This window comes from Panthera leo, chromosome B3 (genome assembly GCF_018350215.1).
Source record: "Panthera leo isolate Ple1 chromosome B3, P.leo_Ple1_pat1.1, whole genome shotgun sequence".
NCBI lineage: Eukaryota > Metazoa > Chordata > Mammalia > Carnivora > Felidae > Panthera > Panthera leo.
Window position 1 is genome coordinate 145738001 of NC_056684.1, and position 25060 is coordinate 145763060.

A 25060-nucleotide genomic window follows, 5' to 3' on the forward strand; every position below is an offset into this window, starting at 1 on the left:
CCGTGGGTTGTCCCACCAACGCCATGGGCCACATCAACAGCCACAGGTCCCATTGGCTCTTTGGCCTGGAGCCACCGAGAACGCCAAATGAGGAATAATAAGGAAGATTCTGTAAACAGTGCACCACCTCTGCTAACGAACAGACAATTTGGTGAGGACACAGACACCCTTTGCTCTCTCCTGCCACACAGCGAGTGCGACACACAGAAACGTTACAAAAATAGCAACTATCCGAGAATACTCCATTGTTCTCCGCCTGACGGTCATCGAATAATTTATACAAGGTGAAAGAAACGTAGAAAATAAACATTTGTTTTTGGTTTTTGGTGTTTTTTTACACAAAATAAAGAAACTATGCACACGGCCTGGGCCTCCTTCCATCTGGCGGGTGGTGTGGCGCCCGGTGAAGGGTCCCGGTCGCGCCCCAAGGGCTGGCCTCCGCCCTACTCCGGGCCGGCGGGGCGCGAGTCACTGGCGCTCCTGACCGCGCGGTTGTCCACTTTGGGGCCCGAGGCCCAGCGGGCCGGCCTCCCGGGCGAGCAGCTGGGGTCTTTGGTGAATTTGTGGGAGAGGAACTTCTCGGCCTCCAGGCAGTCACCCTCGGCACGGCCGGGCTCCTCGTCGTCGTCGTCCTCCCCCCCGCCTGCCCTGCAGCCCGCGGGCCCGGGCAGCAGCTCGCCCACCCGGCGCGGCGGCGGCGTGAAGTTCTTGCACGGGTACAGCGCGTCTTTGTGGCCGCCGAGGCCCGGCCGCTCGATGGGGTTGCGGATGGGGTTGAGAGGGGCCCACTGGTTGTTGGCGCTCTCCTCCCGCGGCAGCCGGCTCCTCTCCCGCTCTTTCCTGCGCTTCCGGGTCCACCACACGCAAACGACCACACACGCCAGACACAGCACGCTGAACACGCCGCACAGCACCGGCACCAGCAGACCTGGGAGGGGCGCGGCCGTGAGAGGGCCGGCCGGCTGCGGGGGGGGGGGGGGGGGGGGGGCCCTCCTCCTCCTCCAGCTCCGGCCTTGTGGGGAGGGACCCGGGGGCAGGGCTGGGAGGGTGGGTGGCAGGTGCAGCGGAGGGACCACCGGGAGGGGAGGGGAGGGGAGGGGAGGGGAGGGGAGGGGAGGGGAGGGGAGGGGAGGGGAGGGGAGGGGAGGGGAGGGCAGGGGAGGGCAGGGGAGGGCCGCGGGAACTTGCGGCCCCTCACCCCCTGCCCGGCCCCGCCCCCGAGCCGCCCCGGGCTCCGCCCCACCCCGCCCCCCTCCGCCCGGCCCCACCCCTGAGCCACCCCCTCCCCCCGGCCCCCTGCTCACCCACGGAAGAGCCGCCCACGACCACCGTCTCCACTTTGACCTCGGTGATCGCCAACAGCAGCGAGCTGTTGCCCCGCTGGGTGATGGCGGCTACGATGGCGTGCGCCGTGCTCTGGATCAGGCCGCTGTCGGGCAGGTCCCTCGCGGGGCTGAAGGACTGCGGCAAAACACAGCGCGACAGACCCCACTCACCGCACGGGCCAGGGCCGCGCGCCTGGGCTGTGCAGAGCCAGGGAGCGCCGAGGCTCCCGGACGGTCCCCAGGGTGCATGCAGTGGCCGCGGGCCGGGGACCGGGAGCCCCCAGGGCTTCCTGTGGGGAGACTCACTGGAGGAGAATCGCGCGGTCGGGGCGACCGCAGCTGCCGGGCTCAGGGGAAGATGGGCTGGGCCCCGACCCCCTCGCACCTGGAACAAGGATGGCCATCCCTCCCAGGAAGGCGTCCGGCCCCACTTGGCTCTGCCCCAGGTCTCAAGGGCTCCGCAAACACGTCACTGCCCGCTGCACCACCCCGAGGGCGCCGAGTAGCCAGCACCCCGGGAAACTACTGCGCCTTCTCTCCGTGTCTCCCCCTCCACTTCGGCCTCACGAGCCTCCCGGCTACCAGCCTACACCTGATCCCCACCCCGGGCCCAGAGCAAGGCCCCGAGGACACCTGCCTGGGGTCCGGACTGCACATCCCAGGGTGGCCGAGCCAGGGGGCACCCTTTCTGCACAGACCCTGGGGGACACGACACAGGCAGAGCAGGAGACCGAGCGAAGCCTGAGCATCACCACCTAAGACCCTGCCCGGCTGGGCACCCAACCCGCCTCTTGGACTCGGCCCCACGGCTGGGAGTCGGGGCTCCAGGGGAGGGCTCTTGGCCCACAGCCGCAGGGACCTCCTTGCTCCCTCACTCTCGCCGGGGAGAAACCCCGCTGCCCTACCCTACCGCTGCCCACCCCGGACGCTGGCCGCTGGCCTTCCCTCTCAGGACCGCCTCCGGGCCTCATCTGCTGTCACTCAGAGCCGCCCACAGCTCCAGAGACCCCTGCCCGGGGCCCGGGCCTCCGCGGCCTCAGACGCCAGACCTGAGAAGTCCGTGAGCCAAGTCCGACGTCCCAGCCGCCCATCCACCCGCGCTGCCTCCAAAATCCCTGGGGCTGACAGCCGGTGCCTGGCAGGCTCCCGGGACCTGCTTCTGCAGCTGAGCCCGGCCTCCTAGGACCTCCACCTAGCCCTCCCTCGAGGCCCCAAGGGGGCAGCACCCCTCGCCCGCAGACCCTTCCTCCAGTTCCACAGATGGAACGGCGGACCCACCCCACACCCTTGCTCCCGTTCCCTGAGAAGCTGACCCCACTGACCCCCAACCTGGAGCTGCTTCTTGGCTCTTCCTGCCCCTTCAGGCCCCTCCCGCTGCCAGCCTGGCTGTGCACGCTACCCGTCAGCCCCCGCGAGGGCGCATGAGGGGCCCGGCTCCCACAACACACAGCTGCGCCGGGACGGACTCCTGAGTGTGCGTGTCAGCCCCCGTCCCCTGCACCTGAGGGCAAGCCTGGCCCGGGCCCTCGGACCCAGCACCTCAAGACAACAGACAGGGCGGGACCCTGGGAAGGGGAAAGCGGGCAGGGGCGGCCACCCCATCTGCCCGGTGCTCACCACAGCCACCTCGACTGCGCTGGCCCCAGAAGACGGCCGGTCACAGAGCAGCACCAGCAGGCGGTCACGGGCCACCGCCCTTGTGGCGGGCAGGGCGCGGATCCCGGAGCAGATGGCGCCCACGGTGGTGCCCTGGGCAGAGAGACAAGCGGCACATGAGGGGGATCCCGGGGGCTGGGGACCGAGGCTGCCCCATGGGCACGTGGCAGGCAGGCCACAGCTCACAGCCCCACAAGGAGGAGGGCGGGGATGCGGAGGGTCCCGGAGGGAGCTGGCTTCCCGGTCCCCTCCTGCACCCACCACCGGCAGTCGGGGCGGGGGTGGGGGGTGGGGGGCCCGGAGGCGCCCAGTCCTCACTCACCCGCCTGCCAGCAGCAGCTCCAGATACAGCCCAAGGCGGGGAGGGGGCCTCACCCGTCCTGAGCCCCCTTCCCAGTCTCCTGGCTCAACCCCCCCCCCCCCGTCGTCCGACCCCATGGGGCCAGGATCCCTGAGCGAGCGGTCGCTCGGGCCCTCTGAGCAGCCGCTCTGAGAAAGGACGATGTCGGGGCTGTGCAGATGCCCGGGGCGCCCGCCTTCCGGGACCGGACCGCTCACCTGGGGCACTTGGTCGCGATTGAAGTGCAAAGTGAGGCGTGCACAGTTGTTGTCCAAGTGGCTGGAGCGCGGCAAGCACAGGGTGCTGGGCAGCAGGGGCTCGTCGGCGCCACACTCGCCCCACGCCGCGCAGGGCGGCTGCAGGCACTGGCCGGGGGCCTTCTCCTGGCACCGCTGCCCTGGCGGGCACTGGGCGCTGAGGGTGTCGGGCCGGCCGGCCAGCAGGCAAGGCTTCCGCCCGCACCACACCTGGGTCAGGCAGGCACACAGAAGGACAGACACAGGGGCACGCAGATGAGGACCCGCAAACAGACACGGGCACCGTGCAGGAAAGAAAGACGCGGTTGGGACCAGCAAGGCCCGGGGCTGTGCCCTGCCCCGCCACGGCCTCCCAGGATGAACGCAGAACCAGAAAGGACCCCCACCGGAACAGGGGGGCCCAAAGAAGAATGAGGCTAGGCAAGGCCCATGCTGGGGGCTTCTGGAGCCTAAAAAGAGTCTCAGTTTCCCCAGTTGCACATCAAGAGGGAAGACCTTCCTCCCAGGAGGCCCAGCAGAGGTGGGGAGTACGGCTCTCCAGCCCCAGCACCAGCACCCTAGTCTCACGGGCAGAACGTCAGTGTTACAGAAAGGTGACAGTGTCCCCTGGGCCAGGGGTACTGGGACAGCAGGCCGGCCGGGGAAGCTCTGGGGGCACCCCCATACCTTGCTGCAGTCCCGGCGACCGTCCACGCAGCGGCAGCTGTTACAATCTTCCACCCAGGAGCCCCCGTGTGGGAAGGGTACACCCTGTGACCAGCAGGACCTCCCAAAGACAATCACTGAGGAGAGAAAAACTGGAGTCGTCGGCAGGCTGGCCCTGGGAGGCCAAGTCCATCCACGTCCCGACCTGGCATGACCCCATTGGGCAAGGTGCCCCCCACCTACCCTCCTGGCACCGTGGGCCGGCCCGGCCTGGCGGGCAGCTGCATCGATAGCCGTTGATCTCATCCACGCACGTGGCCCCGTAGGCACAAGGCGAGGACTGGCACTCGTCGATATCTGCAGGGAAAAGTGGCCAGGCTCAGGAGGCAGTGAGGGGGCCAGTGACCACACGCAGGGCCCAGGAGGACCCCCGGGCCAGGAGAGGAGCCTCCCCCCCCCCCCCCCCCCCCCCCCCCCCCGGCCAGCTCGGGCCTTCGTTCGCCCTGTGGGGCCTTTGTACTGGGCCTGGCCCCGGCACCATCACATCAGCCCGGCTCTGACGAGCACCGTCGTCCTCCACTCGCCTCTGGACTGAGGCGGACAGAAGCCTCTGGGGAACCAGCCCCTTACAGAGCAGCCCCCAGCTGCTGGCATGGGAGTGAGCAAAGGGGGGGCCCGTCAGCAAGACACATGCGACTGAGGCCCGGAACAAGGGCAGAAAGTGACCGGTCGTGCCGTCCTTCCGGTTCACAGATACTGTGGCCCCGGACTCCCGACACCCGGGCCAGGCTGGGAGGAGCTCCCAGGGCTGGGGCCCCACAGCCCCCACCCGCCCAGGCGCCCCAGGGCCCTCACTGATGCGGCAGTCGGGACCCGCGAAGCCAGGGGCACACTCGCAGCGGAACCAGTTGACCCCGTCAACGCAGACACCACCGTTGTAGCTGCAGGGGAGAGGGCGGGCGTCAGGGGGGGCCCCCCCGGCAGGCCGAGCGCCCCTGGGCCAGCCAGCCTCCAGGGCCGCCACTCACCAAGGCAGGGGATTGCAGTCGTTGGTATCTGTGTTTGAGGAAAGAGAGGAAGGTCAGCACTGCATCCACCCCCCGGCACCCCCTGGGCCAGCCCACTGGACAAGGCCAGCAGGCTGAGGGCACTGGGGCCAGGGCAGCGGTGCAGGAAGAGGTGTCACAGAGGAGCCTATCCGGGAGAATGCCTCAGAGAGCGGCAGGCTGACCCCCACCAGGACACATGGGGATCGGGGGCAAGGCTAACGAGCTGGGGGTGGGGCCAAAAGTGACACTGCAGGTCCTGGGGGGCACCAGGGCTTTGGGGCATAGGTGGGCTCCCACCCCACAGGCCTCCACCCACTCCCCGCGGCCCCCACCCACGAGCTCACTGTGCGTGCAGGTGCGGCCCTCCCAGCCGTCCCGGCAGATGCAGGAGAAGGAGTCCCCGCTGCCCACGCACGTGCCCCCGTTCACGCAGGGGTTGGGCAGGCAGCTGCTGTTCTCGGCTGCGAAGAAGAAAAAGAAGAGAACCTTCTCATCTGATCTGGGCAGGCACGAGGCGTCCACTCACGTCCCTGACCGGGCCATGCCAGGCAGAGCTGGAAGCGGAGCCAGGGGCGGGGCCAGGAGCAGGCCCAGGGGCGGGGCCAAGGCCCAGCGCGCCCCGGAGCCCTGCCTCCTCACCTATGTTGCAGGTGCTGCCCTTCCAGCCCGGGGGGCAGGCACAGCGGAAGGTGTCCCCGCTGTCATAGCACGTGCCACCGTTGCTACAGGTGTAGGCATCGCACTGGAACTCGCCTGTGGGCACACAGGCCGCTCAGTGGGAGTGCCCAGAGCGGCCGGCAGACCCCAGCGCGGCAGGGGCCCGGCGGGCACTCACGCGAGTGGCAGGTCTTGCCCTTCCAGCCGTCATCACAGGCGCAATAGAAGTCGTTGACCAGGTCGTAGCAGCGGCCGCGGCTGTGGCAGGGATCGGGAAGGCAGTCGTTGGGATCTGGGGGCGAGGACGCCGGTCAGCGGGGGTCGCCGGCGCTCAGGGAGGGTCAGGGAGAGCGTGGGGGTGTGAGGAGGTGACCCGGGAGAGAGGGAGGGGCGGGGGCGGGTCGGAAGCACTCGTGGAGCCCCCCACCCACCCCACACAGAGGCCCCTTTGGGCACCACTGAGTGAGCTGCCGAGCCCCTGGGAGGGGGGCGGGGGCGGGGGGCTTACTCACTAGTGTCACAGAGCTCGCCCTCCCAGCCGCTGGGGCAGAAGCAGCGGAATGCGTCCACCTCATCGATGCACGTGCCCCCATTGCGGCACGGCTGACCCAGGCAATCGTCGATGTCTGCGGGAGGCGGCAGTGAGCTGGGGGGGGGGGGGGGGGGGGGGGTCTCTGCCGGCCCGTCCCGCCCAACGCGGCCTGCAGCCACTCACTCTCATGGCAGTAGGCGCCCGTGAAGCCGCTGTCGCACACGCAGGAGAAGTTGCCCCCAGGCAGGCTGACGCAGTGTCCGTGGGGACCACATACACCAGAAGGGGCCCTGCCCGCCACTCTGGACTCCGACTCAAACCCGCACCCATCGATCACTGCAGCAGATGGGAGAAGGTCAGTGTGCCCGCCACCCCGCAAACCACAGGCCCCACCCCACCCCCACCTCCGCAGGCCCCGCCCCACCTCCGCAGGCCCCGCCCCACCTCTGCAGGCCCCGCCCGGGCACGACTCCCTGGGCACAGAACAGTTCTTGCCGCCCACGTCGTCAGGGCATGCGCAGTAATAGTCGCCCTCCAGGTTGTAGCAGCGAGCTCCGTTCTGGCAGGGGCTGGGCTGACAGAAGTCTATGTCTACCTGTGGGGAGGGCGGGGAGCATCTGTGGAGGCTGGGCCCTTACCTGGGAGACAGCCGGGCCTCGCATCCCTCCGAAGAATCCCGGAGGCCCAGGCCCTGCTCAGCCTGCACACCCAGGCGTCCGCTGCCGGAGCCCGCAGGACCGCCCATCCGACACTGTCCAGGCCAGTCAGCTGGACGGAAACACCTGCAGGCTACAGGCCCCTCCTACCGCCCTGGCCTCCAGGGGGGCCCGCTTCCTCTGCCTCGCCAGGCAGCATCCGGCTTCACCCCTCCTGCTGGCAGGAAGGCCGGCTCCTGGCCCCCTCCAGAGCCACCACAGCCACGCCAAGCCCAGTCTGCGGGTCTTTCCCAAAAGCGTCATCACCAGGCTCCACCAGTACAGGCGGGACTTGCACCAGGGGCCCTAGGAGGCCCGCCAGTCAGGAGCCCTGCCCCTGGCGCGCCTGTAGCCCCAAAGGCCAGGGCAGGTCAGCGCAAGGCGGGGTCACGAGGCACCAGGGATGTCAGCCACCCCTGCTCAGACACACGTGACCGTGCGGGTCCGCACGCCCTGGGGCACCCCATCCCACCCAGGGCTCCTCCGTCACGTGAAGATCATTCCAGTCACAGTGACAGGTAGACAGGTAGAGAACCCGGGCCCGCCCCATCGGGAGACACTTGTCAGTACAGGTAGTGACCCTACGACCCCCCCCCCGCCCCCCGCCCCCGTCCCGGCCCCACCCAAGGCTCCGAGGCTGGGTTTCCGTCCAGAGGGGCACGCAGCCCAACTGCGGCCTGTCCCGCACACTTGGGTGGCCTGGGATGACGGCATGCCCCTGAGGCCCCCGGGGCTGCACCCCAGGCCTCACCTCGCAGAGCGGCCCCGAGGTGCCCTTGGAGCAGCGGCAGCGGAAGCCGTCCCCCAGGTCCTCACAGAGGCCACCGTGGCAGGGGTTGCTGGCACACGAGCTCAGCTGCAGCTCGCAGTGCCGGCCGCCGAAGCCCCGTGGGCACACACACTGGTAGCCGGTCGCCAGGTCCTGGGGCAGGGTGAGCAAAGCAGGGGTCGGTGAGCCTCCACAGGCCACCCCCCGGGGCAGCTCCCGCCCGCCCCCCTCCCCTCGGCCTCCGCCACGGGTGCGCGTCTTACTTTGCAGATGCCACCGTGCTGACACTGCCCACGACAGTCCTTGATGTCTGGGGACAAGGGGCGGGGTCACGAGCAGGGTCCGGGATCTCCGCAGCCCCGCCCACCTGGCACCACCCACCCGCCCATACTGACTGATGTGGCACCGACGCCCTTCCAGCCCGGGACGCAATCACAGTAATAGCCACCAATCAGGTTTTTGCAAGAAAAAGCATTAAGGCACGGCTTCCCCTCACACTCATGGGCGTCTGTGAAGGAGACAAGGGGGAGCGAAGGGGCTCAGCCCCACCGGCCCCACACCTGACCCCGCGGCCCCAGCAGCACCAGCAGCCACAGCCACATGCACGGAGCACAGTCCATGTACGCGAGGGCCCCGTGGGCCGCTTACCCAGCTGGCAGGTGGCCCCCACCCACTGCTCGGGGCAGATGCACTCGAAGCCGTCCACCTGGTCCACGCAGGTGCCCCCTGCCGCGCAGGGGTTGGAGGCACACTCGTCGATGTCTGCAGAGGGACGGAGGGAGTGTGTGGGGGTGTGGGCCACGTGGGGAGGTGGCGGGGCTCTGGGCCCCGGTGTTCCTGTCACTCCTCTCCTGACCACCAGGCCCACGACAGCATGTGCGGACTCAACCACCCCGCCTCGCCCTGGAGCGCCAGCCCACCCCCACTCTCAGATGCCCCCAGGTGCCAGGCGGGAGCCCCACCCCTCTGAGCGGGGGCACTCACCGAGAGCACAGGTGGGCCCGCTCCAGCCTGATGGGCAGTGGCATTCGAAGCCAGAGGGCACCTCGTGACAAGAGCCCCCATTGGCGCACGGGTCGGAGGCACAGGCGTGCTCGGCTGCACGGGGAACCGAAGGCGGGGGGTTGGGGGAGGCCGGCAGCCCAGGCCCCCCGCCCTTCCACGAGTGTTCCTCCCCGAGGCCCCAAGCTGGGGGTCGGAGGATGCCTACTGCAGAGAGACCAGAGACACGGGGCCCGCGAGGCTCCCCGGGCACCCGCCCGAAGCCCGTAGCTGGCCCCTGACGCACCCCGCTCACAGTTCTTCCCCGAGTAGCCATCGGGACAGGCGCAGTGGTACTGGTCGGGCTCGGCGTTGATGCACGTGCCCCCGTTGGTGCAAGGGTGGTGGCTGCCGCAGTAGTTCAGGTCTGGAGGCGAGGGGAGGGTACTCGGAGGACGGCCCCCGCCTCGGCCCCCCGGCCTGCCCCGCCCAGCCTGCCCCCGCTCGCCCAGCTACCTTTGTTGCAGAGCAGACCGCCCCAGTTGGTCTCACAATTGCACTGCCAGGGATCCACACAGCTGCCGTGGACACAGCCAGGGTATGGGACGCACTCGTCGCAGAACCGCCCCTGCCAGCCGTAGCTGCACCTGCATTAGGCCGAGAGGCACGAGGCCCGGTGGGGGAGGGTGGACGCCAGGAGCCGTGGCCACTGCGGGGAGGCCCAGACGTGGGCGCAGTCACGTGGGCCACCCCCGGGGGGCCGGCGGCCTCGGCCTCTGAACCGAGGCAGGCCCCGCGCCGGGCGGGGGTTACGGCCCGCCAGCCAGCCCGCACCGTCACGGGCACTTCCCGGCCGCTGGCCTCGGATGGCCGGCCGCAGCTGCCCAGCCACTCCCCCCCCCGAGCTATTTTGGGACTCACCCCTGAGCAGGGCCCCGAGAGCAGGCGCTGAGAAAGGAAGGCCCCGCGGGGACCCCAGGAGCGACGCTGCCAGCCCAAGCGCTCCAGGAGCTGCCAAGGCTGGGCGGCACCCGGGGCCAGGCGGGCTGCTGGGACGCCAGGGGAGAGCTCCAGGCTCAGCCCCCCTGCGAGACCCCAGGCACAGCGTGTGACCTCACCTGCAGCTCAAGGGCAGCAACCACTCTGCCAATAAAACCCTGTCGAAGACCCATCTCACAGATGGGGGATGCAGAGGCCCACCCCCGGCCCTGAGCCAGCAGTGCAAGAGGCCACGCTCAGACTCAGAGCAGTTCCTGACCCAGGAGGACTCACCCGCTTCCTGGCAAACAGCCCAGAGAGGCCTCTTGGCTCCGAGGCCACGACCCCAGGCCTAGCCCCGCCTTCCGCTATGGGCCAGCGCTCTCTCTGGGAAGTCCTTCAGGAGAGGCAGGCGGCTGGGGCACAGAGGGCACCCAGGCCACCAGTGCAGTCCCATCCCAGGTATGGCCCCGCCAGAGCTGAGCCTGACTTGGGGGCACTGCAGTCAGGAGAAAGAGCCCATTGTCCCGCAGTGCACCCCGGGGATCAGCGGGCTACCCTCCAGGCTCTGGACAGTCCCCCCGGGGGCCCCCTTCCTAGAACAGGAAGGTCATGGCACGGTCATCGAGGCAACGTCCCCTCCGTGCTGGCACCTGCCATGTGAGTTTATTTTTGTAAAGGAAGGAGCGGTGGCCTTTTCCTGAGCTGCCCACAAGCCCCACCGCCAAGGGATGCCGACAGGCTCAGCAGGCAAGACACGGGGAAACCCAGGCTGGAAAGAGGGGCTCCACCGCCCAGCCCCCCCACTTGCCAGGAGGGCCTGTGCATGCATGGGCTGCACGTCCTCACCCAGAATCCTCCCTACCTACAGGTGACGTGAGGGGACCGGGGCTGGGGGCGGGGCACCCGCCAGGAAGGACCCCGCAGGTCCCGAGGATGTGCTCTCAGCCTTGGGTGGGGCAGCGCTCACCAGGCCCCACCCTCCCTGGCTTCCCTGGCCTGTGGCTCCAGAAGCCCAGGGAGGAGGCGGCAGGAAGGCAGAGCCATTCCCGCAGCATCCGGTGGGGGGGGGGGGGGAGGGGGGTGTCCTGCACTGAAACCTGAGCCCTGAGCCACCAGCAGCAGCTGCGCTCCACCCACAGGGGTGGTGGGGGGGCTCACCTACTGCTCCCCACAGCCCACGGCAGCAGGAGGGGGGTGGGAAAAGATCCACTTCTCTCCCACCTTCCTCCCACCCTGGTCGCCCGGTCACTGGCCACCAAGGGCTGCTGGCGCGGCATCGAGGCGGTGCATGGCACCAGGGGGCAGCCCTGCTGCACCCCGGCCGCACCCCTCCCCATGGACTGGTCTGCCCACGGTCCCCACGCTCACACCCATCACACAGGCCAGAGGGCAGGGCTGCAGGGCATGGCCCTGCCCCAGGCGGACCCAGGATACGGCTTGGCGGGGTGGGGGGCCTGCACCCCCCCCCCCTTGCCCTGGGACCCTCCGGGCTCTCCTCACACTGCCTCCCAGGCTGGAACCCCCACAGGACACACAGAGGGGTCCCCCCTTCTCCGTCTCCCGAGCCAGCCAGCTCTCAAACCGCACCCTCCCGTGCAGACTCAACACTGGGTGACCTGGGGAAGTGACTTCTCCATGCTCAACATCCTCGTCTACGAAACGCACGTGACAGCACACCCGCCCCCAGAGTGAGGCCCTGGGGTCAATGCACCCTGCGGCCAGGGCAGGGCCACCGTCACCCCGACCCACCTACTCGGCCCACAACTGGCAGCCCCTCCCAGGGGCTCCCTGAGTACGTCCACCCGGACAGCCGGCTCCCAGGCTGCCCGTGCACCTCTGCGCCCACCCTCGCTCACACGCCGTACCGGGGCCCTGCTCTACGTCCTACGCCCCCCCCAAGTCACAGGCCCCGGGCCCTCCAGCCGCCCCGCCCCCCCGCCCCTCTGCCTGCCTGCTGCCCCCTGACCCTGTCCCTGGCTTCCCCTGTCTGCAGGAGGCTGACAGGATCTCTCACTCTCCTGGGGCCCCCTCGATGCCCAGCCCGTCCTGTGCCATGTCCTGGTGCCCCCGCGACCCCCCAGCCCGTCCTGTGTCTTCTCCTGGTGCCCCCGCGACCCCCCAGCGTGTCCTGCGTCCCGTCCTGGTGCCCCCGCGACCCCCCAGCCCGTCCTGTGTCTTCTCCTGGTGCCCCCGCGACCCCCCAGCGTGTCCTGTGTCCCGTCCTGGTGCCCCCACGACCCCCCAGCCCGTCCTGTGTCTTCTCCTGGTGCCCCCGTGACCCCCCAGCCCGTCCTGTGTCCCGTCCTGGTGCCCCCGCGACCCCCCAGCCCGTCCTGTGTCTTCTCCTGGTGCCCCCGCGACCCCCCAGCCCGTCCTGTGTCTTCTCCTGGTGCCCCCGCGACCCCCCAGCGTGTCCTGTGTCCCGTCCTGGTGCCCCCGCGACCCCCCAGCCCGTCCTGTGTCTTCTCCTGGTGCCCCCGCGACCCCCCAGCGTGTCCTGTGTCCCGTCCTGGTGCCCCCACGACCCCCCAGCCCGTCCTGTGTCTTCTCCTGGTGCCCCCGCGACCCCCCAGCCCGTCCTGTGTCCCGTCCTGGTGCCCCCGCGACCCCCCAGCCCGTCCTGTGTCTTCTCCTGGTGCCCCCGCGACCCCCCAGCCCGTCCTGTGTCTTCTCCTGGTGCCCCCGCGACCCCCCAGCGTGTCCTGTGTCCCGTCCTGGTGCCCCCGCGACCCCCCAGCCCGTCCTGTGTCTTCTCCTGGTGCCCCCGCGACCCCCCAGCGTGTCCTGTGTCCCGTCCTGGTGCCCCCACGACCCCCCAGCCCGTCCTGTGTCTTCTCCTGGTGCCCCCGCGACCCCCCAGCCCGTCCTGTGTCCCGTCCTGGTGCCCCCGCGACCCCCCAGCCCGTCCTGTGTCTCCTCCTGGTGCCCCCGCGACCCCCCAGCCCGTCCTGTGTCTTCTCCTGGTGCCCCCGCGACCCCCCAGCCCGTCCTGTGTCTTCTCCTGGTGCCCCCGCGACCCCCCAGCGTGTCCTGTGTCCCGTCCTGGTGCCCCCGCGACCCCCCAGCCCGTCCTGTGTCTTCTCCTGGTGCCCCCGCGACCCCCCAGCCCGTCCTGTGTCCCGTCCTGGTGCCCCCGCGACCCCCCAGCCCGTCCTGTGTCTTCTCCTGGTGCCCCCGCGACCCCCCAGCGTGTCCTGTGTCCCGTCCTGGTGCCCCCGCGACCCCCCAGCCCGTCCTGTGTCTTCTCCTGGTGCCCCCGCGACCCCCCAGCCCGTCCTGTGTCTTCTCCTGGTGCCCCCGCGACCCCCCAGCGTGTCCTGTGTCCCGTCCTGGTGCCCCCGCGACCCCCCAGCCCATCCTGTGTCTTCTCCTGGTGCCCCCGCGACCCCCCAGCGCGTCCTGCGTCCCGTCCTGGTGCCCCCGCGACCCCCCAGCACATCCTGTGTCCTGTCCTGGTGCCCCTGCGACCCCCCAGCGCGTCCTGTGTCCCGTCCTGGTGCCCTAGACCCTCAAGCTTGTCCTGCGTGTGCTACGACGTGTGTCTCCCCACGTGTGTCTCAGGCTGGGTCTCTCCACATCCATCCCTCTGCTTTGGCGGTGTCTCCCAGAACAGGAGAGACACCGCCCCCAGCACCACCTCCCTCTCTCTGCCCTGCCGGCTCTGCCCAAGGCCGGCGGCCTCAGTCACGGCAGCTCCCTTGTTCAGCAACTCTGGCTGGAAGACCTGCGCCCCCCCCCCCGCCCCAGCCCCCCACTCGTCTTCTCAGACCCCACTTCAAATCCACTCCGGGACACCTGCACAGCCACAAGCATGAGCCCCGGTGCCCCGCGTGCCTGCTGTGCCGAGGGCACCCGTCTTCGGGCCCTTGCCACGGGCCCCTTGCCACAGGATCCTGAAGGAGCACACACGCACCCGGGCTCAAGGACACGCGTGGCATCGGCTCTGTCCCTGACATCCTGCTGGACCGCCGTCGCCCCCAGGCACTTACCTGCATTCCCCGGGCACGGCACACCCCCCGTGGAGCAGATTACACCCCTGTTTACACACCGCTGTGAACAGAGAGCACGTGAGAGGTGCCAGCCGAGGCCAGCCCCGCCGCCAGCCCGCACCCTGCAGCCCTCCGCCCGGCGCCCCGACGGGCTGCCCCCTCGCCGCACCCCCCCGCCCCCGCGTGCCCCTCGAGTGCCGCCCACCCGGCCGGCACTCACCCTCCTTGCACTCCTGGCCCATCCAGCCGTCCATGCAGGCTTTGTTGCCATACTGGTCGCAGGTGTAGTGGCCGAAGAAGTCGTCGCGCGGCCGGCAGAACTTGTTGCACGTGGCGCTGTAATAGTTCTCGTGGCAGCGCACGCGGATCTGCAGGTCCAGGTGCGCCACGTGGCCGCTGAAGTGCAGGCTCTTCCAGCGGTCCTCGGGGTTGATCATGCCCGCGTGCGACACCCGCTCGATCAGCAGCTCCTCTTGGGGGGGCGGCAGAGTCAGCCGGGGCCACGGGGACGCCGGCCGGGCCGCCGCGGGGGCTGCGGGGCCGGGGGGGGGCCACAGCTCTGCAGGGGCGGGGCCGGCCGGACTGCCCTCCCTGTCGAGGGTTCTTCCCCCCCCCTCCCCCCACACTGTCTTAACACAAAGCTTCTCCCGCCCCCGAGACACACGTGGGTCCCGTGACCCCACAGCTGGGCCTCACTTCCAATTAAGCCACGAGGGGCTGAGGGGGCAGGCTGACAGCCGTGGGCACACAGAGCGGGGGAAGCCACCCCCAACGCTTCTGTTCCGATTTGGGGTTTTCCACAAGGAGAGGCCCGGGAGCCACAGGCACCTCACTCTCCCTCCCGCTGCACCACTTAAGGGCCTGGGGAGCACTCCCGCTCTGGCCCCACAGCCCACAGCCCACTGAGCCCATCTGGCCAAGGTGCCCGGCCGACCCGTCCCCACACCTACCCGGTCCCCACCGACCGCTGCCCTGAGCCCGGGGCCCCTCCGGGCAGACGGGGGACCCGAGGGCCCTCGCGACATCACCCTCGCAGCATCCATCCCAGCGATGGCCCTCCGTCCTGCCTGTTCCTCAGGCCATCCCGACCCCACCCTCTCTCATGACGTCTACCTTCGGAGTGGCCAGGGCCCCACTCGCCCCACAGGCCGCCCCTGGGCCCGGCACCCAGCGGCCTCCTCCCGGGCCTCCAACCTGGCCAGACAGTCCACCCTACGTGCGGTGGCCTGCGCGATCCTGCCTCCAGGAAAAGGCCAGCATCCTCAGGGGGGCCCACGCGGCCTCCGTGACCTGACCTTGGCCTCGCTAACCTCGTCACCCCCCACCACGCAGGCCCACGCTGCTCACAAACACATCGGCTCACCCCTGCCACCTGCACGGCTCCTGCCCTCTGCCCTGTCACCGTAAGGCCCACAGACCCCACGCACAGGCCGGCCGGCCGGCCGGCCGGCATGTGAGCCTCAGGGAAGGGCCAGCGAGCCCCCACGTTCCAGGACACAAAGGCAGAGGAGGGGCCGCAAATGCAGAGAGCCTCTCAGAGACGCCCACTCCGCCATGCGCCCGACATGGCCCTGGGGAAAACATCTCATCGGGAGAACAGAACGGAAGAAGCCAGGACTGGGGTCAGGGTCCAGGCACAGCTCTGCACATCACAAATGTGGCAGAGCTTCTAGCAGCCAGGGCAAAGGGGGAGACAGCACACTAGACCCCTGGGGTACAGGCTCATGGGTCTTTGTCCCCAGCAGGCAGAGGACCGGGAATCTGGCCACACGCATCTGGCTAAAGAGGGTAGCCTCCCCGTGTCCTGAGGGAGGCCCTGCAGGCAACTGGCTGCCCCAGCCACCCGGCTCCCAGAGGACTCACCATCCGGGGTGGTGTCATTGTCCCAGTCCCAGGCCTCCACGATGAGGGTGAAGGAGCGCTGCAGACACAGGGGCAGGCAGTCAGGGACCAGGCGGGGCCCACCCTGGCCACCTCCCCTCCCCAGTGCCCCAGCTCTGCCCCTGGGGTTGTCCCGGTTCTGCCTCCCCGGCGCCCTCCCCGCCTCACTCCTCCGCTCTGGGGAGTGGCTTAGTGCCACATCTCAACAGGCCCCAAAATGACCCAGGGGGCGGAGGCTGCCCCTCCAGGCCACGAAGGCTCTGGGGACTTGGGCTCCTGCAGCCCCAGTGGCCCACACCTAGCCAGCTACCCCAGCTGGGTCAGCAGGAGGAGCGGGGCAGTGGGCTGGGGGCTGGCACACAGACCAGGGTCCCACGGGCAGGAGCACCCCTGGGCACCTCACTGGGGCCCGCAAAACATGAGGCCTTCTGCGAGCGGAGACTCGAGAGGGACGATGCCCTGTCACCGCCCCAGCTGCCCCTCTACCAGGGCCCGGAGCTGCCCCCAGGCCACAGCAGGTGCACGGTTCAACGGCACACATCCCACAAACCTGCCCCATCCAAAGAACAGAAGGGAGGGGCCCTGACTGCACAGATGGGGAAACTGAGGCTCGGGGACTGCCCACGGATGTCACTCCCCACTCGCTCCTCCCAGGAGCCTCTGGTCCTCGAGTACAATGTGATGAGGTAATGTCACCGAGTGAACTCAGGACCCACCCTCTCCACCGGAGGCGGCAGAGACCCCAGCAGTGCTGCCCTTGTCCAGCGCAGGTGTGCTTTCCAGCCGCAGGGGCCCAGCTCCTCCCGCCCAGGGCCTTCCGTGCTCCCGGATGCACACTGCTCAGCCCTCTTCAGACCAGCCATGAACATGCTGAACACCCCTCCATCCAGCCCTGGCTGCCCTGGGTTGGGGGCCCGTGGCACAGGGCCGCCTCTGTGGCCACAGGCTGGTGGCTTCCCCCCCAAGGTGGGGGGCCACGCGGGAGAGGCCAGACTCATCCCCACCCTTGGCACCCCCCACCTTCTCGCCCCTGTGGTCTGGCCGTGCCGGGGAACTCACACACCTCACGGCCAAAGGCCACCGCGTGGGCTGTTCCCCCAGCCCAGCAGCCTCCCGCTGATGCCCCAACCCGTCAGCACACTCCGGCCAGAGACAGACCCCAGTCTCCCTGGACCCCGGCCCCACTCCGACTGCCTGCCACACCCAGCCACCCCCACAGCCTCCGGGTCCCCGGGGCACAGCCCTCCTTCGGGGACCCTCTCCTCGTCCCCACTCTAGGCCTGCAACTGTCCCTCCAGAGAGACCGCACCACCCCCAGCTGTTCCCAGCCTTACCTACACTGCTGACTCTGCCCTGAGCAGAGCCTCCTGGATGCCCCACGGGACCTCACACCCACCCAGGAGCCGTCCTCCACCCCTTTAGAACATTCTCCACCCACATTGGGCTGTCACTAGGCTCTCGGTCGCACATCTTGGAGTCTCCCTTAAACCCACTCCCCATGCCCCCTACCAACCTCCATCAAGCCAGCTACCTGCAGCCACTGGGGCCTCCACACCCCCATCCATGGGAGCCCCGATGACCCCCAGGGCTGTGTGTCTTCCCCAATGCTCAGAGCCCTCCTGGGGCTCCCCGTGACTCCTGCCCTCTTCCCAACCACCCAGCCCCTGCCCTGCCTCCACCCCAGCCTGCCCACCCTGCCCCTGGACCTTTGTACACACAGCTCCCTCCCTCTGCCTAGAATGCCACCCTCGGGCCAGCCTTCCCCTGGCCGTTCCCACTCGTGCTGACAGTTAGAGTACCCAGCTCTTCCTAGACCTCACTCCACCCAACTCACTCACTCACTCATTCATTCATTCATTCATTCATCGAGCATGCACCAGGCATGGACCTACTACTAATGGGTGAGTCAGAGACCCAGGGGCGAGGTGCCGTTCTAAACAGGGATCAGGGCAGGCTGTGGAAATGGAGATGTTGGGGTTGAGGCCGCAGACAATCAGGAAGCACCCTGAGCAGGAGGAAGCGCACGGTAGGCCCGCGGGGCTGGGAGAGCAGGGGTGTGAACACGGGCTATCAGGCTGTGCTTAGTCACAGACCCCGTACCAGCTCGGGCGCCGATGCCGAGAGAAACGAGTGGTTGCTGGAGGGGGCAGGGAGGCCACAGACCGCCCGGCAGGGCTGTAGTGACCGCTCTGGCCACTGTGCAGAGTGGTCTGCGAGGGTGGGTGCAGGCAGGGGCAGGGAGCCACAGGCCGGGCACGAGAGGACAGGCCGGTTTTGGGGCGGTGGGGGGGGGGGGGGGCTGTGACCACCGCTGCAGGTCAAGTCCACCAGCAGGACGAGCACCTGGGCTCCAGGTGAGCAGGGGGCTCCTCCTGGCTCCCCAGAGCCCCCACGCCAGAAGCTCAGGTAGGATTACCACCACCTTCGTCCGCGCCCAGGGCTCCAGTTACCTGCTCCCACAGGGATGCGTACCCGCCCGCCAGCTGGGCTCCCTGCGCACGGACAACAGGAAGTCATCCAGAGAGAACCTGAGCCAGCAGGCGGGACAGCACCCACACCTCCCCCGGTGCTGGGCCCCCAGCCTCCTCTCCTCTATGGGGCTGGCCTCCAAGACTCAGTTTCCCCAATGCCAACGGCAGCCTCTCGTCCCCGTGCTTCCTGACACGTGCAGTGTGTGAGCCAGGACAGGGTTTTGTCGCCCAAGTCCCCAGAGAACAGGAGAGTCGATAGGTCCAAGCCAGAGGCTCATAAGGTCTCCCGTGGTTCCAGGGATGGGGCAGAGACGATGAGGGCTGGGCAGTGGTAGCTAGGACGGGAGGGGGGCCCCGAGCAAGCAGTCAGAGAGCCCCCGTCCCTCCGCCCAGGCCAGCCTCAGCTGGGCCACCTGCCTGCCTGGCCCCGAGAGGCCCATCCGGCTACCTGGCCGTAGTCCCCGAAGGCCCCACCACACCCCTTCCCAAAGGACTGCCCTGACCCACCTGCACCACACAGGTAGACCCCCGGCCCGGCCATCTGACTACCCCTCCCCAGCTCAGACCCCCAAGGCCAGGCCCAAAGCTTTCGTCTGACCCTCGGACGGGGCTGACAGGGCAGCAGCCCAAAGGCATGGGAACGGCACAGGGCAGACACGGGACCCATGGACCACACCCCGTGGCCAAGAAAGGCCGGCACTGGTTTCTTCCCGCAGCATCCCGCATCAGCAACCCAGCCCCCCCATGGAGCCGGCGCCAGGAGCTCTAAGCACAGATACATTTCCTGAAACCTGAGCCTTGGAGAGGCCCAGGCCTCTGCCGCCATTGTCCCTAAGGAGAGGGGGAGGGGGCCACCTTCCCCCAAGGCGAGGCCCGAGAAGTGGACCACAGGTCCGCCCCACACAGCAACTCAGACACCCGCACTCCACACCTTGCCTGGGTGCGCCCCACCTGCCCCACCCGCAGTCCCTCACCGTGAAGGTCGCAGGCAGCCCGGGGTCTCCCGGTGCCGTGTCACACGGACCTCGCGAGATCCCCGCAGCAAAGCCCATGACGTGCTGACACCAGTCAGGCCTTCCCCACCCGGGGTCTGGGGATGGGGACCCCAGCTCAGGCCTGGAGATTAGAGAGGCTTGTCTGCCGGCCTGACTCCGTCCCCTCACTGGGCCAGCCTGCACACCCCCCCAACCCCCGTCCGCACACCACAGAACAGCTGACAGAGCCCCCCACAAAGCCCCGCCACGGGCCCTCCAGCATCCCTGTTGCTCCGCAACCCAGCACCCCCTCAAAGCCTGAGGACAAAGCCCCTGTCCATTTCCGAGCCCTCCACTGGCTGGCGCGGCCCCTCCAGGCACTGAGAGCCCCGCCCTGCCGCCCCCACACCAAAGCCTCAAACGAGACCCCTGACACCAGCAGGTGACCAGGTGCAGAGCAGGGTGCGGCCTGCCGAGTGTCATCCAAGCAAGCCCCTGGTCCCCTCTGGGATGGCTCAAGAAAGCAGCCCCAGCGCGCTCCGGGGGTGGGCCCACGGCAGCCCTCGGGTCCTCGGGGCAGGGCACACAGGAGGGATGGAGGCTCCCCACCGAGGGCAGCCGCGGTACTCCCGGACACAGACCCTAGCCTGGCAATCCTGGGCCGGAAGCACGCAGACGACAGGTTCCCGCGGCAGTTGGGCGCAGCAGGGTCAGGCCCTGTATTCACATCCCACCAGGCCCTCCCTCAGCGGCCACAGTCCCTACACACGGCCCTGAGCACACCAGGGACCCTCTGGGACTCTGGCCTTCTTTCTGTGGGCTCCCCGTGGAGAAGAGGAGACGGGGGAGGCCAGGGAGCAGCCCGGGGGCTTCCACGAGCCTGAGCCCACAGGGCAGCCCTGCCCCCCCCCCCCCACTTGTGAGACCCCACCATCGCCCCACTTCACAGGCGGGAAGGCCCCGCACCGGGTCCTGCAGTGGCCCGAGAGCTCAGGTGGCTATACTGTGAGGGTCAGCCCCAGGCCCGTCTCCAGCGAGCCACACACAGTCGCCTCCCTGCACGCGCGACGTGTACGACAAGAGACGCCTACGGGTGGCGTTCTGGGGTGCCAAGTGCCAGGGCCTGGGCCAGGTAGGAAGGGGTGTGCTTCCTGCTGGCCCCTTGCTCAGGACGGGCCCCTCCAGCAGCCAGCTGCTCTGAGCTCACCACCCACAGGCCCCTCCAAACCCAGCACTGGCTCCCGGCCACACCCAGAGGTGGCACGCGTGCACACACGCGCACAGGCACGCGTGACCAAACGTGGCCTCCATCCTGACCGCCACGGGCTCAGCACCAGTGACAACAAGGAGTCACCGAACTCCTGGGGGGCCAGTGGGAGGTGTGCGTCGCGTGGGCCACATCCTGGCAGGTCTACCCCCACCTCCCAAACCCTGGGCCCGCCTGTCCCCAAACACCGAGCCCGACGCCAACCCGCAAGCACGCGCTATAGACGGCTCGCCCCACGCGGCCGGCTCAGGGCCCGCGAGGGCTCAGGACGGGCCCAGGGCAACTTGACGGGGTGGGGGGGGCGGTGCAGAGCCCAGACTAGCTCCCTGTCCTCCTGTCTCCGGGGGCGGGGGCAGGGGCGGCACTGGCAGCTGGCTCCCTCACCTCCCCAGCTCAACGCCCTCCTCACACCCCTACTCCAGGATGCCCGAGAGTCCAAGCTGGTCCTGGGCAGGGCCTCCCCCTGCCCCCGCCGCAACCCTCCCAAAGGAAACCCAAATACGATTCCAAACGCGCCCCGGCTCACAGGACGGAACCGAACTTGCAGCAGAGCCAGGCAGCGTGGCCGCGGGGCTGCCGCCGGCGGAGCGGAAATACCAGGGCGCTGGCATCACCAAACCAGCTGCACACGGCGGCCAGGATGCACTGTCGGCGGGGAGCGGAGACGCGGAAGCCGCCCCCCGAGCATGCAGCGAGCCCACGGCCCCGGCCACCTCACAGCGCGTCCCCTCCTGAGCACCTGAGGGAGCCAGCTCGGAGCGGGAGGAAGGGGGGGGGGGGGGAGACGGCACCAAAGACCCAGTGCCCAGGCTCCGGGGCTCCCTGCCCTGTCCCATCCCGCCCCTGGCCAGCCCGTGGGGCCAAGAGCCATGAGGGACACGCGCCGGCCCGCCACATTCCTCCAAGGCCTCCCTGCCCCCCACCCCCACTGCTGCCAACTCGAGCAGAAAACACATCCTCAGGTAGCGATTTGGAGCCACGCTGGCTCAGGCCCAAGTGCAGATGACAGGCTGCGGGCCCTGCTCAGACCTGCCTGCTGCACGGCTGTGGGGGTGAGGGGGCCGAGCAGATCCTAACCGCCTGGAGCCCTCCCATGCCTGCCCCTGCCTTTTCCAGCAGGGACACAGCTCCCACCCAAGGCCCCAAGGTCAAGGGAGACCCCAGAGGCCAGCCAGGGACGCTAGGACGGGGCCCTGGCTAGAGGGGACCCCCGCCATCCCTCCTATGCCAGCGGAGCTCAGAAAGCAGCAGAGACGGGGTAGCGGGGAAGGCTGCCTGGTCTAAGCTTAGGAAGAGGTATCAGCACAAGGCTCAGAGCAGGGTGAGGCAGGGGGCCCAGCCCCCCCACAGGCAGGTCCTACTGACCCAACATTGGCCGGCCTGGCCTTAACCCCAAATCTCTCCCAGGACCAGGGCATCAGATGGACACCGGTGCGGCCAATGGTCTGGGGCCCTCAGTCACAGCCTGGCACCCTGCTCCACCCCTCCCCGCTCCCAGACCCTCTAGCAAGCCCACCTCAGCGGCCCCCACCAGCTCCTGCACACTGGGGTGCCTCTCTGGGGCCTTCTCTCATTCCTGCCCCACCCAGACCTGCAGCAGAAACCTGAGTGTGGGGGAAGGGGGAAGGGGGCAGGCTCTGCTTCAGAAAGCGGACCAGTCACCTGGTGCATCAGGAGACCTCCCCTGGCTCACCCAACTACTCGGGCACATCCCCCTGCCTGCCAGCCCCAGAGCAGACCCCAGGTTTGGACCACATCCCTCTCAGCATTCCCGAGCCCACTTTTCAGCCAGCCTGCCCCCCACTGACCCCCTTAAAAACAAAATAAAACAAAACCAAAAGCCCCCAGATAGACGGTGCCGGGAAGATCCCAACACCAGGGGTGTCCTTGGGCCAGCAGCAGGGGTGCGCCGACACTCGCACATCGGGTCCTCCAGGGCCAGCCAGGGCTGCCCCCCACCTCCACCCCCGGGCATCCAGGAAACAGCAGGGCGGGCGCAGGCTGGCCACGGGCCCGGGGCGGCTCCGCCAGGGCCTGCCCCAGACCAGCCCCAGCACGCGCGGCGCACATGCCTCCGCGGCCTGCCCGGGCCCGGGCGCCGCGCCTCGCCTCGCCTCGCCTCCCCCCTCCCCAGACAGACACGCGCAAGGAGACGCAGGCACACGCCGAAGGCTGCCGCGCACGCGGGCCGCGGCCACCCCGCTCCCGCCCCGCCCCTGCCGCGACCCCCGCGCGTCCACGTGGCCAGGCGCGGACGGAGCCCCACGGAGCACGCGCCCAGGGTCGGCCCGCCGCGCGGCGCCCCCTGCCGGCCCCTCCCCGTCCGGGTGCGCGCAGTCGGCATGTAGGGCCCGGCCGCAGGTGCCGGAGGGGCGGCGGGCGCCGAAGGAGGGGAGGGCTGGGACCGAGAAGGGGTGGGGGTGGGGGGGGGCACGTACCGGCCAGGCGAACTGGAAGGGGATGACGACGAGGCCGGGGTCCTTGTCGCCTCCGGCCCGGGCCCGTGCCCGCGCCCGATCCCCCGCGGCGCCCGCCGGCGGCAGGTAGAAGGAGTTGCCGCCCAGCACGGGCGTGGCGCCGTGGCCGTAGCTGCAGGGCCCCGTGGGCGTCACCTTGGCCTGGTATTCCTTGAGGCACACGCGCACGTACGTGTCGCACTCGTCGTGGCCGCAGCCCCCCGCGCGCGTCGTCCGGCCGTCGCCGTCACAGCAGGCGCCGCTCAGCAGCTCCCCGTTCACGTTCCGCAGCGCGCTCAGCTGCAGCTCGAAATAGCCCATGGGCCGTGCCGCCTAAAAATAAGGCAGAGGGAGAGCGCGTGGAGGCGCGGGCCGGGGTCGGGGAGCCCGGGCGCGGGGGGTGGGGGACCCGCCCGGAGCCCCCGCCGCGCCGCGCAGCCTCGAGGGCTGCTAACAGCGGGCGCCCGCAGCGGTGCCGCCCGGCCCCGAGGGGCGGCCCGGTGCGCCCCGTCCGCGCCCCCCCGGCCTCCGCTCACCTGCACGCAGAGCGCCAGCAGCAGCAGCAGCCGCCCCGGCAGTCGCCCCCGGGCCTGCGCCCGCATCGCCGCCCCGGATCCCCCCCGCGCCGCGCCCGCCGCCCCGGCCCGCGCCGGCCCCCCCCTCCCCGAGCCCGCCTGCCCGCCCTCCGAGCGCCGGCAACAGCAGCGGCGGCGGCGGCGGCGGTGGCGGGCGGGGTCGGGGCGGCGATGCGGGCGCCGGCCTGGACGCGGGCCTGGGCGGCGGGCGCGCGGGGCGGCGGCGGCGGCTCCGGCTCGCAGGCAGCGGTTCTCCAGCCCGGCTCCCTTCCTCGCGGCGGCGGCGGCGGCGGCGGCGGCAGCGGCGGCGGCGGCGGCGGCGGGTCCCGGCCTCGGCTCTGCGCGCCCGCGCTCCCGGCGCCCGCAGCCAACAAGTTCGGGACGAGACTGACAGCTCGCTCGCCCATTCGTCACCCGCGTACCTGCATATGCATGAGGGGGCGGGGCCGCGCCGCGGGGTGGGGCTGGGGGGGGGGGGCGGCCGGGGGCGCCCGCTTTAAAGGCGGCGGAGGGCGCTCCTGCCCGCGCCCAGACCCGGCGCGCGCCTCGCCAGGCCCCCGGGCGTCGGGGGTTCCGTCACGCCTCCAATGAACCCGGCGTGCGGGGGCAGGCGCCGCCAAGCGGCCTCCCCTCGCCCGAGCCCCGCCGGGTGTCAGGAGCCGGGGGTGGGGCGCCCCTGAGGTCACCGCCGAGGTCCCCTCCCATCAGTGCGCCACCGCCGCGCTCCTCGCCGTCCCGGGGGAGAAGCCGCCTGCTGCACAAATCAGGGCTCTGCCCCCACGCGGGGCGGGCGCGGCCTGGGACCCTTCCTTGGGGAACGTCCCCCTCCGCGCAGCCCCTACCGCCTCCACGCCGGCCGCAGGGGGCGCTGCTCCTCTCCGACGCCCCTGCCCTCCCGCCGCACGGCTCGCGGGTCGGGCAGCCAGGCAACAGATGCTCCGCGGCGTAGGCTGGGTGCCCGGGTCCGCGCTGGCGCAGGGGTCGCCAGGCCTCACCCTTGCCGAACGCCTAGGCCGGACCCTGGGCTGGGGTGGGGACACAGGGGATGACCAAGGAATAAAAGACGGTAAAAGACGGTGGTGCACGCTCAAAGGGACCAGGGGAGAGCTGCCCCAAGAGGCTCTTCCTGCTGTCCTGGTCACCAGGTCCCCACGTCCCGCTTCTCCGTCATCACCGTGCTGCCCTCTGCCGGGGTAACCTCGCGCCGCCCCCCACCACCACCCATCCGGGGTCAATACCAAGGGCTCCTTGTCTGCAAACATCAGCCCCCCTCCAGCAAGCAGGGTCCCTTCCAGGGCTGGCGGTCATCTTGGCGGTTAGGGACCCGAAGTCCACAGGGGTCTTCTGACCCCACCCCCCACAAAAACTGGGCTATCTTCTCAACTCTGGCTCCTGGAGCGAGTCTGTTGCGGGCCCTTGGGCTGGAAGTACAGCCCCTGCCTGGAGCTTGTAATTGTTATGGGGTGGGGGGAGGCACAGAAGGCTTCCTGGGAGAAGAGGCTTTCAAGGGGGCCAGACTGATGCCGCTCAGCAGCCCCTCTAGGACGCAGGCGACAGGAG

The 25060-nt window shown here is 69.8% G+C and overlaps 1 protein-coding gene across 2 annotated transcripts; it reads right to left on the reverse strand.

The window, feature by feature from the left end:
* Nucleotides 1-296: 296 nt before the first annotated feature.
* JAG2 (jagged canonical Notch ligand 2) lies at nucleotides 297-23527 on the reverse strand. 2 transcript variants are annotated; one of them, XM_042944476.1, is made up of 26 exons: nucleotides 23462-23527; nucleotides 22908-23258; nucleotides 15740-15797; nucleotides 14097-14348; nucleotides 13877-13937; nucleotides 9423-9553; nucleotides 9214-9333; nucleotides 8910-9023; nucleotides 8574-8687; nucleotides 8317-8433; nucleotides 8189-8235; nucleotides 7908-8078; nucleotides 6906-7056; nucleotides 6645-6797; nucleotides 6442-6555; nucleotides 6108-6221; nucleotides 5912-6025; nucleotides 5617-5733; nucleotides 5252-5279; nucleotides 5079-5164; nucleotides 4467-4580; nucleotides 4245-4360; nucleotides 3540-3788; nucleotides 2943-3074; nucleotides 1305-1461; nucleotides 297-928 (listed from the first exon to the last, which is right to left on the reverse strand). In XM_042944476.1, the coding sequence occupies exons 1-26, from the start codon at nucleotides 23525-23527 to the stop codon at nucleotides 444-446; spliced, it is 3732 nt and encodes a 1243-aa protein (XP_042800410.1). In that variant the 3' UTR covers nucleotides 297-443. The 2 variants fall into 2 exon arrangements, with proteins under 2 accessions (XP_042800410.1, XP_042800409.1); XM_042944475.1 differs by lacking the exon at nucleotides 8317-8433.
* Between the last annotated feature and the right edge of the window lie 1533 nt (nucleotides 23528-25060).

Excerpts from the sequence above, each read along its gene's own strand:
- JAG2 (XM_042944476.1), bottom strand. The coding sequence starts at position 23,527 with ATGCGGGCGCAGGCCCGGGGGCGACTGCCGGGGCGGCTGCTGCTGCTG. Across the intron at positions 9,554-13,876 it reads GCCGTGCCCGGGGAATGCAG|GTGCAGCTACGGCTGGCAGG; the intron begins GTAAGTGCCTGG and ends GGCCTAATGCAG. Across the intron at positions 6,026-6,107 it reads GGGCAAGACCTGCCACTCGC|GCGAGTTCCAGTGCGATGCC; the intron begins GTGAGTGCCCGC and ends GTGTGCCCACAG.